This window comes from Tupaia chinensis, unplaced genomic scaffold (genome assembly GCF_000334495.1).
Source record: "Tupaia chinensis unplaced genomic scaffold, TupChi_1.0 Scaffold000407_1, whole genome shotgun sequence".
Classification (NCBI taxonomy): domain Eukaryota; kingdom Metazoa; phylum Chordata; class Mammalia; order Scandentia; family Tupaiidae; genus Tupaia; species Tupaia belangeri.
This window is the reverse complement of record NW_006159909.1, coordinates 1,124,809-1,144,555: the sequence shown is the minus strand read 5'-3', so window position 1 is coordinate 1,144,555 and position 19,747 is coordinate 1,124,809. Positions and strand designations below refer to the sequence as shown.

General features: G+C 49.9%; 1 protein-coding gene across 2 annotated transcripts in view; it reads right to left on the bottom strand.

Moving 5' to 3' along the window:
- Window positions 1-19,747, bottom strand: part of RHBDL3 (rhomboid like 3) — a 67,562-nt gene that overhangs the window by 5,465 nt on the left and 42,350 nt on the right. For both annotated transcript variants that reach the window (XM_027774147.1, XM_027774148.1), the window contains one exon: window positions 13,036-13,136. In XM_027774147.1, coding sequence (XP_027629948.1) covers window positions 13,036-13,136 — 101 coding nt within the window. The remainder of the gene's footprint in view (window positions 1-13,035; window positions 13,137-19,747) is intronic.

The window sequence follows — 19,747 nt, the reverse complement described above, 5'->3', positions numbered from 1 at the left end:
AGAGAGAGACATAGAGACAGAAAGCGAGAAATCACCCCCCAGGGGGGATGGTCACGCCGCAATCCCTTCTCCTCCATTCTCCTCTCGGAATCTTGGGCACGCACGCACATGCGCCCGGCATGAGTTTTAAGCCACTGGGTCCGGGACACGAACCGCAGTCGACTACGTGGGAGTCCAGCCACATAGCCATTACGCTAACTGCTGGTTCCCTCCTCTTGGAATCTTGGGCACGCACACACACGCACCCGGCGTGATTTTAAGCTACTGTGTCTGGGACTTGAACCACGGTCGATTACATGGGGGTCCAGTGACATAGCCATTACGCTAACTGTTGGTACCAAGAGCTGGTTTTTTTTTTTTTTTTTAAAGATAAGGTCTCACTGTGTTGCAATCCTGCCTCAGCGCCCCCCAGCAGGTGGAACGACAGGCTCAACCACTGCACCCAGTTCTATAAAAACTCCTTAGCGTTGCTAACACAGAATCTAGATCTAGCGAGAGGAGTGACCCTGTCTCCTCCGCATGGACAGACAACACCTTCAAGTGGCATTAAATGATTGGGTTTCGTGGTGCAAAGGATGAGGGATGGTACAGCAAAGTCAAAGCAGAACCACCAGGATAATGAAAAAACTCAAAACCTAGCATATGAGGACTGAATGAGGAAACCAGGACCTTTTCATTCAAAGAAGAGAAGCCTCAGGGGCCAAGTTCATGGCTGAGTACCGCATGAGTCAACAAGAGAGGCACACATTCAGTGCCACCTGCAAACAGAAGACTTAACGGCAGAACACTTCTGAGAGAGGCTGTTTAGCTCCATTTCTAATCAGCAGAGCTGTCCAGATGGAACAATCCACCCAGGGCTGATGTGTGTGTGTGTGTGTGTGTGTGGGTGTTGGTGGGCTGGGGGCTCACAAGTTTCCTGTCACTGAGGTTTCAAACAGGGACTTCACATCACTTGCAGGGGAGTGATGTTCCCGAGGAGAATCAGCCATCGGGAAGCGGGTGGGCCAGATGGCCTTCAAACAAAACCGTCTCTCCCCTGAGAATCTCTGAACACTCTGAACCTCCAAAACAGACAAACAGAGCACAATTATTCCCCTTACAAAAGGATTTCTTCATTGACAAAAGACTTCGCCACAGGGTTCCTTTGAGGGCACTCCTGCAGAGCATTCAAAGCGCTTTTCCATTTACACAGACGCACGCACACACACACACACACACACACACACACACGCAGAAACAAGCCTGGAGCCTGCCTGGAACACATCGGCCCCAGGGAAGGAGGCAATGGGGCACAGCCCGGGCACTTCTGTTCCTTCCCACCTCCCAATCTGGCTTTGCTGCCTGGCCAGCACCCAGCTTGGGGGCATGTCTCGCACTCCCGTGAGGTTGCATACGTTAAACTCTGGAGAGGCCCTGCACGTCGGCACAGACAATCACATCGACGAAAGCTTCAGTCACGCAAGGAGGATGCAGGGGAGGTGCCAGAAAGAGGGAGAGATCTCCGTGACATTCGACAACTTAGCCACCTCCTCCCCTCTCCCCCATCGTTCCTGACAGGCAACCCCTTCTTCACAAGAGATGAGGTGGGCAATGTCCAGCCCCTCTCTGAGTGGAAAGTCTAATCTTGCTCGGTGACATGTTCTGTGCTACAAAGCAGATGGCAGGATACTGCTGTCACCCGCTGGTGTCTGCTCGCAGAGGAGCCTCGCCAGAAGACAGAACGAAACAGGAGTGGTGCCCTCCTCTGGACCCAGCAGCTCGGTCAGTGAGCGGATGGCAGCCCCTCGGCTGCTCTCAGGCTGACATCCTAGGATGGGAGGATCCTTGGGCATTACCTGATAATCTGAGGGGCCATCTCCTCCCAAGAGGAAGACGCATTCCCAAGTGGCCAACAAGATGGCCCTCTAGCCCCTGCGACAGGGTACTCACAACCTCCTGGGGCAGCCGTCTGAGGGCGTATCATCATTGAAAAATTCTCCCTGCTACTGTTTGCCAGGCTTTCCCCCCTCTGTAATATCACCCGCTAGTCTTAATTCTCCCTTCAAAGTGATGTGCGTAGCCGCATGACTGACAAGGGCCACGAGGGGAAACTACCCAACAGCTTCAATGAATGAATGAAGGGATACACAGAATGCAGTGCATACAGACAGTGGACGGGAATTCTGACACATGCCACAACCTGGATGGGCCTGGACATCACACTAACGTGAAAGAGGCCAGTCACAGAAAGGCGCGTACTCTACGACCCCACGTATGTGAGGCATCTAGAATAGTCCAGTGACGGAGACAGGGAGCTAAATGGGAGCGGCCGGGGAGGCGGGAAGAAGGGACTGGGGAGTCCTTGTTTAATGGGTGCGGAGTTTCAGTTTTATAAGATGGAAAGTGTTCTGTGAGGGGACGGTGGTCATGGGTGTAGGACAAAATGAAGATATCTGTTTCTTTTATTTCATTGTCACAGAGTGTGCACTCAGAGAGAGGGGAAGCCGCACCCAGTTGGATGTGACCAAGGTGCAGTTCCTTCTCTCCATTTCTCCACCCCATCAGGATTTGGGGCACACATACATGCATGGTGGGTTCCTCAAGCTGCCAGGGTCAGGATTTGAACTGTGAGCAGCCATGTGGGATCTGGCTCCCAATGCACTGCACTTAACCAGCTCTATGGGGCCAGGCCAGATGTGGTATTTAATACCACTTAAAAAGGTTCAATTTTGTTGTTTGCATCATTCTGACCTGTTTTGTAGATAATAACAGAAAATATCTAAAAGTGGGTGATTAATAAAAATTGAGATTTGGGGCTGGCAGGTGGCGTGGTGGTTAAAAGCACTGGATTCCCATATGGCCAACTGTGGTTCAAGTCCTGGACCTGGTGGCTTGCTTCCTTGGTTTCCCTTTCACTATCTCTCTCTGATCAAATTAAAAAAAAATTATAACAGCAAATGGAATTAGTGTCCCACATGGCCAACTGTGGTTCAAGTCCTGGACCTGGTGGCTTGCTTCCTTGGTTTCCCTTTCACTCTCTATCTCTCTCTGATCAAATTTAAAAGAAATTATAACAGCAAATGCAATTAAATAAACAAATAAATGAGTAAATAATTCTTTAAAAAATAAATAAAAATAAAAATTGAGATTAATTGGACCAGTCCATGGACTAATGGTTAAGGCAGCTGACTATGTAGTTCAAGTCCTGGACGCAGAGGCTGGAAAATCACACCGTGTGCATGTGCATGCATGCCCCAAATCCCAGGACAATAATGGAGGAGAATGAATTGTGGTGTGGCCATTCCCTCTGGGAGGATGATTTCCCACTCCCTGTGACTGCCACCCCACCTTTCCGGCAAGAGTATGCACCTTACAGCAACAACAACAACAAAAAAGGAGATAGAGATTTATTTGACTCAAGGTTTTGAGGTCCAAAGTCCAGGAACCCTCTCTGGTGAGATTCCTCTGGCTGAGTCCCAAAATGATGGAGGGCGGGAGAACTTGGTCTGTGTTCCACAGTGTCGCTCATTCCTTCCCCCAACCCCGCCTAATAAACACACCCTAAGTCAGGCATGGAGCCCTGCTCTGGTGACCTTAATCTTTTTAAAAAATAATTATTTTATTCACCATGCCACCTGCTGGCCCCAGTGACCCTTAATCTTAATCTCCCCCAAATTCCACCTAATCAACCACATAATTGGATCAAGTTTTCACCTTAATCCTGTGATGATGGTTCAACACATGAATTTTGGGAGACATAGAGTACATTTACTACAATTATAAACCAAAGGGAAACAGAATGATCCTAATAGCCCTGTTCTTCATAAAAACCCTCTACGTATCTTTTCTGAAGGTACTGTTTCTTTCACTGTGTTCTGAGTGATAATATCAGATAAAGTAAGTTAGAATATATTGGCGGTTCCCTCCATGACCTGAGGTCCTTTGCATCTAAGCTCCCTTTGGTCCCTACCTGGGATCAATCCAAAAAAGAATCATCCATACTCTTCTATTTATTTTCTTGTTTGTTTGTTTTGAGAGAGAGATTTTTGCTATACGGTGCATGTGTTCACCAGAGAGAGAGAGACTGAAAGTGAGAAATCACTTACCCCGCCCCGAGTGGGGAGGACTACGCTACAATCCCTTCTCCTTCACTCTTCTCAGGATGTTGGGTATGCACACATACATGCCTAGCCTGAGTTTCAAGCCACCAGGTCCGGGATTTGAACGCTGGTTGGTCATGTGAGAATCCAGCGCCTTCGCCACCACTCCAGCTGTTGGCCCTAAATGCACTGGTGTCCCACATGGCCAACTGTGGTTCAAGTCCTGGACCTGGTGGCTTGCTTCCTTGGTTTCCCTTTCACTCTCTATCTCTCTCTGATCAAATTTAAAAGAAATTATAACAGCAAATGAAATTAAATAAACAAATAAATGAGTAAATAATTCTTTAAAAAATAAATAAAAATAAAAATTGAGATTAATTGGACCAGTCCATGGACTAATGGTTAAGGCAGCTGACTATGTAGTTCAAGTCCTGGACGCAGAGGCTGGAAAATCACACCGTGTGCATGTGCATGCATGCCCCAAATCCCAGGACAATAATGGAGGAGAATGAATTGTGGTGTGGCCATTCCCTCTGGGAGGATGATTTCCCACTCCCTGTGACTGCCACCCCACCTTTCCGGCAAGAGTATGCACCTTACAGCAACAACAACAACAAAAAAGGAGATAGAGATTTATTTGACTCAAGGTTTTGAGGTCCAAAGTCCAGGAACCCTCTCTGGTGAGATTCCTCTGGCTGAGTCCCAAAATGATGGAGGGCGGGAGAACTTGGTCTGTGTTCCACAGTGTCGCTCATTCCTTCCCTCAGCCCCGCCTAATAAACACACCCTAAGTCAGGCATGGAGCCCTGCTCTGGTGACCTTAATCTTTTTAAAAAATAATTATTTTATTCACCATGCCACCTGCTGGCCCCAGTGACCCTTAATCTTAATCTCCCCCAAATTCCACCTAATCAACCACATAATTGGATCAAGTTTTCACCTTAATCCTGTGATGATGGTTCAACACATGAATTTTGGGAGACATAGAGTACATTTACTACAATTATAAACCAAAGGGAAACAGAATGATCCTAATAGCCCTGTTCTTCATAAAAACCCTCTACGTATCTTTTCTGAAGGTACTGTTTCTTTCACTGTGTTCTGAGTGATAATATCAGATAAAGTAAGTTAGAATATATTGGCGGTTCCCTCCATGACCTGAGGTCCTTTGCATCTAAGCTCCCTTTGGTCCCTACCTGGGATCAATCCAAAAAAGAATCATCCATACTCTTCTATTTATTTTCTTGTTTGTTTGTTTTGAGAGAGAGATTTTTGCTATACGGTGCATGTGTTCACCAGAGAGAGAGAGACTGAAAGTGAGAAATCACTTACCCCGCCCCGAGTGGGGAGGACTACGCTACAATCCCTTCTCCTTCACTCTTCTCAGGATGTTGGGTATGCACACATACATGCCTAGCCTGAGTTTCAAGCCACCAGGTCCGGGATTTGAACGCTGGTTGGTCATGTGAGAATCCAGCGCCTTCGCCACCACTCCAGCTGTTGGCCCAAACATCCATATTCCTGGTCTGGCACGGCCATCAGTGACGTGACTCAGACTCCTTTTTTTCTCTAGCGTCCTTATTTGTGAACTTGCGATAACAATAGTACCTACGTCAAAAATCCACTCACCCGTGGTTATGCAGAGGAAATGAATTAGCGTGTGTGAAGCACTAAGAACACTGGCACGTGGTAAGTCATGCAAGTCTGATATTAGTATCTGGACCTGAAGGTGAGTTTCCCCTGACTCCGCGGGCATTACAAATCCTGAATCCCAATGACCTCAGACAAAGCCAAGGATCTCCACATTTTATGCCAAGCACTTCCCAGTCCAGCTTCATGAGCTTACAGTACCTGCCTGCCCTCCTGGGCCATGCGAGCTGAGCCAGTCCAACCCTCTGCCCAGCATATAGGGAAGAAGCAAATGAGCATCCGGGAGCATTGGTTCAAGGTCAAAGCGAGCTGATGGTGAGCCGAGAGGGTTCCCGGTCCAGTGCTCTGTCCACCCGCTCCGTTCCCTCTGTGTGCACTGTCTGTCCCTGCCATTTGACCCAGCTGCGGACTCTGCTCTCTGACCCAGCTGCCACAAAGTTGAGCATCTCAGCTGCCACAAAGTTGACCCATCTCCCAGCAGCTGAGGGGTTAATCTAGAAAGTCACCTCTCCTATCAGCTGCCTCCCTCCCCACCACTACCCTCATTATTCCCTCCAATAAAATGAGCACAGTGAAACAACAGGAGAGGAAAATCTCACACACAGCCATCCCCGCTGCTGCTATAAATGTTGAAAGCCTGGGGGCCCCTGGGGAATACAAACCTTTCTCAGGCCTTTTAATTTCATTCTCTCCCAGATCCCAGGGTGAGATAGTAACTCACCCACAGCAAACGACGTGAGGTGGTGTCCAGTCCCCTCGGCATCTTGCTCGCCCAACCAAGGAGGAGCTCAGAGGCCGAAACCCAGGCCCGAGCCCGCCTCCCCACACAGCGTTACATGTGTCTGGTAAAAACAGTTTCTGGGAACCAGCAGTTAGCATAATGGCTATGTCACTGGACTCCCACGTAGTCGACCACGGTTCGCATCCCGGACCTGGTGGCTTAAAACTCACGCAGGGCGTGTGTGCGTGCGTGCCCAAGATCCCGAGAGGAGAATGGAGGAGAAGGGATTGCGGCGTGACCATCCCCCCTGGGGGTAGCTTTCTCACTTTCTGTCTCTATGTCTCTGTCTGGCGAGTGCACGTGCCCTGTAGCGAAAACCTCTCCAAAAAACAAAACAGTTTCTTGTCAAATGACTTCAAGAAAGGCTAGCACAGAAAACACGAAAGCATGACACAGATAAACTAGGAAGTGATGGTACTCCACGAGGATTTTTACTCCGTGACATGAACCTTATACCATCCATCGCGTGTGACTTTTAGACAACGATCTTCCCTTGGGCTTTGGTAATAGGGTTCAATTTGTGAAAATTCAGTTCTTAAATATTTTGGGAAAACACCTATCATACAGAGCACAGTGTAAGTGAATATCTTGTATATTAAGAATGGAACACTGGCCTCTGGGCCCTAGCAGAAGGCAATTAATAAATTACAGAGCTAAGTGTACCTGCATGTTTCTAGTGTTTAAAACAAGAAATCTTAAAAAAAAAAAAAAAAAGAATTATTTTATTTAACTTTATTTATTTATTTTAATTTTACCAGAGGGTGTTGGGGCGGGGGAAGGTAAGAAAGCAAGTTGCCAGGTCTGGGACTCGAACAGTGGTCAGCCAAGTGGGAGTCCAGAACTCCTAACCACTATGACACCTCCTGGCCCCCTAAATAAAGAAGTCTTAATCCTAGGTCTTTCTACATCCCAGATCTTTTGTTGAAATATTTTCTGGGGCCAGTTCTGTTGCCTAGTGGTTAAGAGAGCCAGATCCCACATGGTCAACCTCCTAGTTCAAATCTTGACGCTGGTAACTTGAAAAACACAACAAGGCCACATGTACATGCCCCAAATCCTGACAAGATGGAGAAATAAAGAAGAAATTGCATGGGGACCAGCAGGTGGCGTGGTAGTTAAGGTGCTGGACACTCTCACATGGCCGATCATGGTTCGAGTCCTGGACCTGGTGCCTTGCTTTCTCACTTTCTCTCTCTCTATGAGTGTGTGTGTGTGGTCAAATTAAAATAAATGAATGAATAAATAAAATTAAATAAATAAAATTTTTTGAGAGTTTTTTCACTATAGGGCGCGTGCGCTCGCCAGACAGACAGAGAGAGACATAGAGACAGAAAGCGAGAAGAAATCACCCCCCAGGGGGGATGGTCACGCCGCAATCCCTTCTCCTCTATTCTCCTCTCGGGATCTTGGGCACGTACGCACATGCACCCGGTGTGAGTTTTAAGCCACTGGGTCCGGGACGTGAACCGCGGTCGACTACATGGGAGTCCAGCGACATAGCCATTATGCTAACTGCTGGTTCCCAATAATTATTTTTTTTAAAAAAGAAGAGATTGTGGTGTGACCACATCCTCTTAGGGGATGTTCCCTGCCCACTTCCACAACCCTAGCATGCACTCTCTGGCAAAATTAAAATAAACATTTTCGGGATCAGCAGTTAGCGTAATGGCTATGTTGCTGAACTCCCATGTAGTCAACTGCAGTTCGAGTCCAGGACCTGGTGGCTTAAACTCACGCCGGGCGCGTGTGCATGCATGCCCAAGATCCTGAGAGGAGAATGGAGGAGAAGGGATTGTGGCATGGCCATCCCCCCTGGGGGGTGATTTCTCCCTTTCTGTCTCTCTGTCTCTCTCTGTCTGGCGAGCATCTGCGCCCTATAGCAAAACCCTCTCAAAAAATTTTTTTTCTGAATTGAATTCTTTGATATAAACTGCAAGCTTTTGAAACTTAATGTTCTTATGAAAAATACTTTCATTTAAGACAGAATATGTAATCGAAACAGTCCTGAGAACAGTATATAAATATATATAAACACACACACACATGCATATGTACCCACAGGATCTCACAGCTGGATGGTAATTTGCCATATGGAAAGCATTGACTTTTTTTTTTTTTTTTAATTTTTGCTAGAGGGTACATGAGCGGGAAGCAGACAGAGAGAGAGAAGGTGAGAAAGCCCCCTCCAGGAGGGGTAGCCATGCTGAGACCTTCTCCCCTCCATTTCCCCTCAGGAATTCTGGGCATGCACACACGGGCATCCATCCCAAGCCCTCGGGTCCTTGGTAATCTACCGCTCGAATTGTGTGGGCAGCCATGTGGGAGCCAGTTGCCTTATCTCTCCTTGTTTTTCTTTTAAAAAAATTTTTTTTAAATTACTAGGGTCAGCAGGTAGCATGTGGTTAAGGCGCTAGACTCCCACATGGCCGACCACAGCTCGGCTTGCTTTCTCACTTTCTCTCTGTCTTTCTCTAATGAGTGCACATGCCCTTTAGAAAATTAAAATGTATAGTAATAACAAATAAAATTAAATAAGTAATTCTCTTAAAAATAATTATAAGGAATTATTTTTAAAGAATTAAACTTTAACGAATTATCTATTTAATTTTATTTGTTATTATTATAATTTTTTAAAAATTTGACCAGGGAGAGAGAGAAAGGAAAAATGAGAAACCAAGCCACCAGATCCGGGACGCGATCCATGGTTGAGGCACGTGGGAGTGCAGCACCTTAACCACTGCGCCACCAGCCAGTCCCTTAAATAAAAAAATCTTTAAAACAAATAAAAAGTTTGCTAGAAGAGGTACCAGCAGATGGCATGGAACTTAAGGTGGCTGGATCCCACATGGCCGACTCCACAGCTGCAGTCACAGACTGGAAGCCTTGAAACTCATGCTGGGCACATGTGCACATGTGGATTGCCATGTGGCCACCCCTTCTGTGGGATGATTTCTCACTTCCCCTTTTCCTTTCTCTCTCTCTGTTTCTCTCTAGCAAGTACATGCACCCTTTAGCAAGAAAAAAAAAGGTTGCTGGAGGATCCATGTACCTGTCAGAGATAGAGAGACAGAGGAAGAGGGGAGGGGAGAAAGCACTCCTCCACCCATGGGGTGTGGTCACGCCACAATTTCTTCTCCTCCATTTCTCAATCCTACTGGGATTTGGGGATGCATGCTTACATACCTGGCATGCTTTTCAAGTTGCTGGAGACAGGATTCAAACCACGAGGTTGGCTATGTGGGAATCCAGCCTCTCTAGCCATTCGACCACAGGGCTGGCCCCCAAGGACATGCCCACAGGGCATACACGAGAGAGAGAGAGAGAGAGAGAACAAGAGAGAGAGAAACGCCCTTCATGGGGCCTGGTCACTCACTGACTCTGCCTTCCTCCAGATCTCCAGCCCATCAGATCCTGGGCACTCACCCACATGCCTGCATGGTTCAGGCTATGAGATGGGGATTCAAACGGAGATCCCACGTGGGTTCTGGCTTCTCTTGGGCAGCACGTTACGGCTGCACCATGGAGCCAGCCTGGGAAGCCTTTTTATGTCCATCTTTTTCCATGTCTCCCTAACAACCAGCTTATGAAGATGGGATTACAGATAAGGGAAATGAGGCCAAGGAGTCAAGGGGAACAGACTCAGGGCTGTGGAGATGGGGATGCCAGCACACGCATCTAGATTCTCTGTTAAGTCCGTGCTTTTTCTCTTCCGACTGTACACACACACACACACCAGTTCTTTCTTTAGGAACTAAAAACAACAGCATATCTATGAAGCGGAACCACATGAAATTGCCAATATTTAAATGCCTCGGGCCCACAGAAATGATTTCACATGGGTCGGCCTAAGGCCTCACTGAATTGCACAGCACTGAGTTAATCTGGGCAAAGGTGGACCCGTGACAAAGGGAAGCCGACCTTTCCAGTGAGAAAGCGAGTTTTCTTCTCACCGTCCATCAGCACCACGCAACTTTCTACAGGACCGCCCAGACGCCATGCTGGGGGAACGCCGTCTGTCTGGGAAGGCACTGGATGCGCGGATGGGACTGCTCATCTCTGCAGACACAGGCCGTGGGCTACTTGCCAGAAAGAAGCAAAGGCTGGAACGAAACTGCTTTCACACCTCCTCGTGCCCCCATGCCATACCCCAGGTCCCTGGGTGGTCTTTCCTCACCATGGGAACTTCTGGGACATCAGGGCTGTTTCTCATGATGTGAGGAAGGCGGTGGGAACGGGGCGTCCTTATGAACCACTGTTTGTTTCTCCTCTCCCGTGTTCTCTTTCAGTTGTGCTTGTTCAGCCCCCCCATACACACACACACACACACACACACACACACACACCTCTTGGGGGGAACGGGGAGGGAGGAAGCTAGCCTCGCCTTCCCCTTCAGCAAGGAACTGGGGCAGCGGGAGGGGGAAGCGGAGGAGGCGGGATTCCGAGGAAAAGCTGTGTCTGGGGAAAGATGTCGCACTGATACAGAGTGACCCATTTAAAGGGCTGTGGGCGGCCGCCCTGTGCTCCCAGGTTCTCGGCAGACTGAACGTGCACGCACAGATGCACACCTGGGCTCTCGCACTCTCACGTGCTTCCCAGCATGTACCCGGAGTCTCTCCCTAAACGCTCACACGGGGGTGGCCAGAACTCAGACCATAGTAAGTGTGGTCACGTGGCGTCTGTCACTCTCCTTCCTCTCTCCTCCTCTCACTTCCCTACTCTCTCCCACTGAACCCAGGGAACTTGGCAGAAAGAAGAGGATAGTGTTGGGAGCAGGGCAGGTGAGAATGCGAGTAGTACACAAGAACAACGTGGGAAAGTTAAAGACTTCCAAACATCGCCCTAACTAGAGATTCACACATCGCACGTCTGGGTGGGCAGAAACACAGCAGGAGGAGGGCCCTGGAGAGAAGCCATGCCTTTCCTACCCTTTTCCTTCCTTTCTCCCTTCCTCCTCCCCTCCCTTCCCTCCTTCCTTCCTTTCCTCCGTTCTTCCTCCCTTTCTTCTTCCCCCATCCAGCAGGCACCACCTACCATGTGCCAGCCTACACCAGGCATTAGGGACACAGGCGACGGGACCTGGGCACTCCTGAGCCAGCTGGGGCTCTGTGCAGCGTAGCCAAGCACCACCAGAGGCTCCGCCTTCAGCCTCCAAACTTCTGATTTCCTCCCAAACAAGGACTCTGGCGCCCTCAGAGACTGTCAGACTCATCCCAATTTCTTGGCTCGAAGGCTTTGTCTAGTCTGCGCTCACCCCGGCCTCTGTGAGGAACCAGGAATTAAGCTGACACGTTAACCTGAGTGGTTGTTTTTACTTTCTCTCACTTATTGGCTATCATCCCATCTCACTGATGTAAAAACGGTACGCAAAGCAGTGCGGTAATCTGCCCGAGGTCACTCTTCAGGAAGTGGGGATCTGGGATGGGATCTGGGCTGGCTGGCTCCACAGCCCATGCGCTTAGCCATCACACCTTTCAGGAGAAGACGAAGGGCGTGGGAAATAGGGTGATATCCCGCCGCCATGGCAGGCCGATGTAGGAGAACGGCACCTGCATGGGTGTCTGGAGATGTGATTGAAGATCCGGACCTGCCACAAACTTGATCGGGACTCTGGACAAATCACTTAATGCCTCAGAGCCTCCTTTCTTATTAGAGAATTCTGATGAGCTCATCTGTACGGTTCTTTGACTTTTAACAAGCCGTTTCAGGCAAGGAATTACAATGAACATGTGTGCTAGTGGTCAAATTTTAACACTGTTTAAAAGTTTATTTATGGGACCAGCAGACGGCGTAATGGCTATGTCACTGGACTCCCATGTAGTCCAGCATGGTTTGAGTCCCGGACCAGACAGCTTAAACTCACGCCGGGCGCGTGTGCGTGTGTGCCCAAGATCCTGAGAGGAGAACAGAGGAGAAGGGATTGCGGCGTGGCCATCCCCCCATGGGGGGTGATTTCTCGCTTTCTATCTCTCTGTCTCTCTCTGTCTTTCTGGCGAGCGCACATGCCCTATAGCAAAAAACCTCTCCAAAAATAAAAGTTTATTTCTTTCTTTCATGAGAGACATATGAAGAGACAGAGAGAGAGAGAAAGAGAGAGCCAAAGAGAGACAGAGAGACATCCCTGACAAAGTTCCCACATCGTGCACCCCCAGTCTCCACCAGGCCAGGTCATGGGTGGGCACACGCATGCACCCAGCATGAACAGGAAGGCTGTAGGACATGAACCTGGGATGGTCCCATGTGAGTCTCACTGTCTGGCCTCCAAATTGTAACACTTTTCAATGTCTCTGAATGAGAAGGAGAACAGGGAGATGGGCATGTGCACAAGCCCAGCCATGACTGGGAAAAGCGTGACTCACACCTGGAGGGGGCCTGCAGAGGGTGTGGACTGTCCGTGAACTCTGCTACCCTCTGGGTCTACCGGGCACTGGGCGGCCGGGGCTGGGCCAGCATCAGTGGATCAACGTCCAGGCCCAGTGACAGAAGAGGAGAAGGCAAGAGGGACGTGCGGGGGCAGGAGGTGCTCACCATGACGATGTTGGCCAGATGGGCAGAGACCAGTGCGTACACCCCTCCAGAAGAACCCACGACGGGTGCGGTCATGTCGGCCACAGACACTGCCAAGGACCCTGCACAGAGAGAGGGAGAGTGCTCAAGAGGACTGGACTCCACTCCCCCATCCCAGGCCCCGCTGGATTCTGTAGCCTTGGTGGTGGGACTCCAGAGCGAGAGGCCCCCTTCGCTGCCTCCTTGGATTCCGTGCTCCTCGGAGCTTCCTGTGCGTTTCCTAGAGGATGAACTCATGGCCGAAAGAACCATTTGGTTCCGAGTTGGGAAGCAAGGACCAAGAGAAGGGGAGTGAGGCGCCCAAAGCGGAGCTTGCACGAAGACCCAGGTGGTCTGCCTCTCCGCCCAAGCTCTGCCCAATCTCCAGCTGGCCTGTGGGATCTCAGGGTGCTGGAGCAGGGACACTCACAGGAGCATAGTGGCCCTGCAGACACGGCTCCACTTAGGGGTGCAATGTCACACCGGGCAAGCGTTGTGCACACTCTTCCCTGTGACCTTTCGCACAGCCCTCCGGGGCAGGTGCTACTAGCTGCAGGAGATGAGAGGCTGAGCCCAGAGTCTCTGGCAGCAAATGTGGAACCAGGCCTAAGTCTAGGTCTGCTGGACGCAGAGCGTGTTCGTGGCCAAAGCCCGTGCTCTTGGTCTCCCCGGCAGCTGCTTGCCGCTCTCCAAACCAGTGCAGAGGTTAACCTGTACCCTCACCACTGCTCTCTCTGCTCAGCAGCATCTAGAAACTTGCTTAGCAACGCTCCAACCTTCCTCCTATGGAGCTAAATCACAAAGGATCTCCAAGTGAGCGAGACGTCTTTGCAGGAAAAAAAACGTCCTTGAAAAGTCACCAGGAAGAGAGAGATGATGTCATACCCTCCCAGGGGAAAGGCGAGGATATTCGTCTTGGGCTGGGGGATGACAAACTTTTGTCTTGAGAGGGAAGCTGGACAGAGAGGAGATGGGAGATTTATTGTCCTGGTCTTGTTTAAGTGTGATCAATGCTTTGGCTTCCAGGGAAGGACACGAGAGACTAAAAATAACTAGGAGGTAGAGCCCAGGGCTGAGGAGGAGAGGTGGCTGGCCTGGGTGAGTGTGCAGAAATCACCACTGGAAAATGCCCCCGGGCTCATGAGCCAATTAGTTGCTGGGGAGAGGAGGGACAGCAGGAAAGCCGAAATCTGCAGGTTCTACAGGGTGGAGGATTCACAGCGGAGGAGGCAGGCCCAGCCCAGGACCAAGGCACCTGCCCACCAAATGCGGAGACGGAGTGTGAAAAGCTGCTGGCACCGTCAGCTGCCTCCCCCTGCCCCCGCCTCTCTCCAGGCTCCTCTGTTCACTGAGATCCGTCAAGGAAGAGATTCCCCACAATCTATTCCTGGTCTCAAGGGGGTCGTAATCTCTCAGGAAAAAGCAAACTGTCATGAACTGAGGAGTCCCCGAGTCTTCCTCCCCTCCCAGGGCAACTATAAATCTTCCTTTTCCCCTTTCATGCCTTCTCTCCAGCTTTAATTAGGTATTGATCTATTGTCAGATAACTTTCAAAACCCAGGGTCTTTTTTTTTTTTTTTTTTTTTTTTCCACCTCCTTAGCCACAGGGTCAGCCATATATAACAGGGGAGAGGGAAAAAAAAATCCCAGGGTGGCAAACAAACAGACAGTAGATCTGCATGACAAAGGATTCCCACGCTCCCGGCAGGGCTGTCGAAGGCGGCTGCATTGCAGGGCTGCAGAGGCCGGCTGCCCCAGCCCAGGCTGCTCCTCATTAATTACCTTTTGGACAGAGGAAGCCCCAACCTCCACAGCTGGCTTCTTTCCTTGTGTAGGTCCCTACAAATGGCCCAGATTCTGCTCCCTCGTCTAGTCCCCTTGAGGTCCAGCCCCCAGGCAGGGAAGGGCTCCTGCCAGGGTCAAGCCTGCACACAGTGACCTTTTCCTCACCCTCACCCCAGGGCCAGGGGTCAGTCTGAGATTAGGCAGGAGTACGGAGTGGAGGCGTGGCTGGCTAGTTGTGCCACCGTGGGCAAGGCCCCTGAATTCCCTGGGCTTCAGTTTTCACATCTGGGAATGAGACTTTCCCACCCTATCACTTTCCAGCATCTGAATGGTGAAATGCTTTTTCAAAGGGAGGCTTCCTGGACCCCCTAACCCTAACCCTAACCCTCAGAACAGAGCACACAGAGCCTCTCTGGCTGAATGCTCATAGGGCTTGGGGAGCAGAATTTGCTGCCCTCCCAAGGGGACCTCAAGGGTTCCTTCCAGATCCGGAAGTCGATCATCTGAGTCTTGGCCTGAGATCCAGGGGGCGGGTTGTGGAATCCTAGTTCTAGAATCTTGGAGGAATCTCAGACCCACCTCCTACAATTGTGAATAAAGCGTCCCTCAAGTGTTGGCAGATGAGCCCTGGACTGGAGTGACAGACCAAAACACAGGGATGGAAACATCTAAACACAGTAATAAGGGCCCTCCCAGGGCAGCTGGCTGGCTCTTCACAAGCTGTGAGGAATTCCACAGAGGTCGCAGGGGCAGAGGACCGAGAGGACACCACTCTGCAGTGGCAGACTTAGAGACTAGTTCTAGTCAGGGCTATGAATTTTCTGAAACAAATTCTGGGTCCATGTCAGAGCACAGGTAAATTGGTGACCTGGCCACAGTGCACAGCTCCAACAATTCTAGCAGGGAAAAAAAAAAATTAATTAATTACTTAATTAATTATTTCTAATTATTTTTCAACTTGACTGGAGAGAGAGAGAGACAGAAATCAGGCCACCAGGTCTGGGACCTGAACCATGGTCAGTCATGTGGGAGTCCAGTGCCTCAACCGCCATGCCACCTGCTGGCTCCATGCCAAGAACAATTGAAAGCAGGTGTTCCCCAACATCTCCCTTGGTCATTAAAAAACACCCATGTAAAAATCAGCAGGACGTCTATCTTTAATAAAAAAATGTTGCCAGAGGGCACATGTACTCGTGGTGTAGGGAGGGAGGAAGTGAGAAAGCACCCCCTTGGGAAACCGTTATACTATAATCTCTTCTGTGTTTCTCCCTCGCTTTGGGATTTGGGGTACGCATGCACACACATCCAGAGTGTGTGGGTCAGGCCAATGAGTCTGGGACTCAAACAACACGGTCAGCCAGGTGGGATCCAGCCACATTAACCATCATGTCATGAGCTGGCTCCACTCTTGCATTGATTCTACTAACATTTATTGCCTTTTGTGCTTCGTAGGTCTTGGGGGTGCACATGGGGTTTATAATCTGTATAATCTACAATAAAAGCTGGGTGATGCACTGAAGACAGTGACTTTTAAAGTCCTTAGACTGTTAGCCACATTTAACCCCTAGCTGTACATGAGTGCCGTAGCGGCCTCAGAGTTGCTTACAAGATCAGGGCTGTGAGGAGTTCTGCCCCAGTTCTACTACTTAGCTGAGCAAACTCAAAAGTCACTTTACCTCGCTGAACTGCCCATGAAGTGGAAGTGACAGTTCCCACTTCACAGGCTTGTCGTGATAACTACAGGCAATAACATACGTGAAACCATTATTACATACCTGAAGCAACATATGTGCTCATAGAGGTTTGCTCTTGGTGTTACAAAATCTGGTGGCCTTAAATGTGAAATGCTTTAGTAAGGCAGGAACTAGAGACAAGGGCCAGATGTCTATTAAGGTCTTCTTTGGTTTCTTTTTCTTTTTAGACATGGTCTCACTAAGTCATTATCCTCCTGCCTCAGCCTCCAAAGTAGCTGGGACTACAGGGTGTACCACCATGCCCAGAGTGGGCAGGGAATGGAACCTGGGCCACCCATGTGGCCTCCGCCTGCCAAGTACCTATGTCTACCAGCATGTACTACCATGACTGGCCTCTCCCTGAGTTTCTGACAAAATAGTACCTGCACAAAAGAAAAGGCCTACCTTTTGGTTCTCTCGCTCTATGGTAGTGGGTTAGAGTACAACCTTTGGAGTTAGTCAAATGGGTAAGGCCAGCCCTGCTACTTATGAGCTTGGTCTTCACGGCCAAGTCCCTTCCCTACTGAGTCTTGGCTTCTGCATCTGTGCCAGGTGGAGAGTAACAGCACTTGCCTCTTGGGGTGGTTGAGAGGGTTAAATTTGGCCTGCATGAGCCAGCAGGTGACATGGTGGTTAAGGTGCTGGACTTCCACATGGCTGACTGTGGTTCAAGTCCTAGACCTGGCAGCTTGCTTTCTCTCTCCGTCTCTCTTTGGTGACATACATGTCCTATAACAAATAAAAAATAATAAAAAATGGGACTAGCAGTTAGTGTAATGACTATGTTGCTGGACTCCCATGTGGTTGACCGTGGTTTGAGTCCCGGATCCAGTGGCTTAAACTCATGCCAGGCACCTGTGCATGCCCGCCCAAGATCCTGAGAGGAGAATGGAGGAGAAGGGATTGCAGCGTGGCCATCCCCCCTAGGGGTGATTTCTCGCTTTCTGTCTCTCTATCTTTCTGGCAAGCGCACATGCCCTAAAGCAAAAACAAAAAACAAAAAAACCAAAAAAACAAAAAAACCTCTCCAAAAAAATTAAAATTAAAAAATTAAAAATTAAAAATTAAATTAAATAAATCATTCTTTAAAAAAAAATGACCTGCATAGGTAGGCCCAAGAACACTGGCTCTTGGGAACCAGCAGTTAGCATAATGGCTATGTCGCTGGACTCCCACATAGTCGACCGCGGTTCATGTCCTGGACCCAGTGGCTTAAAACTCACGCCGGGCGCGTGTGCGTGCGTGCCCAAGATCCCGAGAGGAGAATGGAGGAGAAGGGATTGCGGCGTGACCATCCCCCCTGGGGGGTGATTTCTCGCTTTCTGTCTCTATGTCTCTCTCTGTCTCTCTGGCGAGCACACGCGCCCTACAGTGAAAATCTCTCAAAAAAAAAAGAACACTGGCTCTCTAGTCAGGCCTGGGTACCTGTAAACAAATGGGTTCCTCTCTTGGAGAAGGGATGTGGAGAGGGTGAAGGGATGGGCAGCACAGGCAGATCAATCAGGTTAATCCTGGAGATCGATGACATGATAAGAGCCCTCTGGTGTCAGTGACTCCGGAAGAACAGTGCAGGCCACGTGCTTTATGACACGGCCTCACCTGCCCATTCCGGTGATGAGCCCTTCTCTGTGTATCTTCCCACTCCGCACCAGTTTCGTCAGGAAGGGATCCCTGCATGGTCTCCCTGCATGCCACCTGGCTTGTGTGAGGTCTGAGTCATGTAGAATCTCATTTCTATCTTCTGGCTCACGGGCACTCAAGCGTCTGCCTGTTGGAACACTAACGGCGAGTGTTATGAGCTCTCCCTGTTCCTCGCCACTTAACATCTGGGGCTCTGCGTATCTAGGCATGGGAATTGCAGCTGTAAATCCCAGATGTCAGGAGGAGGAGGGTGGGTGGTTGAGCAAGTCTGGCACGTGGGATGCTCATTAGGTCTTTGTTCACGGAAGGGGTGGGTGCTGGATTCCCGAGAGACTGTCCAAGGTGCCCAACAGTTTCTGTGCGTGTGGTTCTATTTTTTCTATTTGCCAGAGGGCATGTGTGCTCACGAGAGAGAGAGAGAGAGAGATCACCCCGCTCTCCATAGGGAATGGTCATGCTGCAATTGCTTCTCCTCCATTTCTCCAGCCTTTTAGGATTCAGGGCATGCACGCACGCACGCATACACGTGCATGGCGTATTTTCTAGCCTCTGGGTCTGGGACTTGAACCACACAGTTGGCCACGTGGGATCCAGTTCCCTTAATAGCAGCCAGCCCACAATTGGGACCTGGGTGTTTTATTATTTTTATTTACTATTATTTTTTAGATAGGGTCCCGCTTTGTCATGAACCTCCTGCCTTAGCCTCCCAAGCAATGGAGACTAGAGGCACATCCACGGGGATCAGGGGGGTCCAGCAATTGAACCAGGCCTCCCATGTGGCCTCAGCCTGTGGAGCAATGGCGCAGCACTGTGGCTGGGCCAAGGTGACCCACGTTTTTAACCTGAGCACACAGAGGCGCACAGAAGATGGTGCGGGGGAAAACCACACTGAGGGTTCACGAACCAGCCAACCAGCGTGGGGTAGCAGTGGGACCCTGAGCTCATTGGTTCACAACCACTTTCATTCCTCCAAGGGTCCCTGCCCGCCCGTTGTTTACAAGGCCTACGCTGGCCGGCTCTCCTGATGACAACTTTAATGCCACTCAGAAAGGATTAAGATCTTACTTAAACACACACACAAAGCTCCCTTGGGCACAGCTGTCGAGCTGAAGAGCTGAGGCGGCAAACCTTGTTTAAAAAAAAAAAAAGAAAAAAAGCCAGCAGTCAAGTTGGAAACATCACTAGGGTGATCCCTATGTTCAGAAGCTCGGCTGGGAAGCTGGGAGAAACCCAGTCTGCTCTGCCCAGGTCACTCCACTCACCTCGCCTCCCACTGGGGGACAGACAGAGCAGGAGGTCTCTGGAAGTCACACTGGCCAGTATCCACACACTGATGGTCACCAGCCCAGCTGCACGTACGCCCAGGCAGCTGCAGGCCCCAGACTTCCAGATGGAGTGAGAGCCTGGTACCTCTTGGGCCAGGATCTCCTGGCAGCAATGGGTCAAGTGAGAGCAGAAGCCAGAGCTTTGCATCCGGGGGCTGCTCTGGTCAGGGAGGGATCTGTCCACAGATTTGATGCCCCAATGGGGACCTC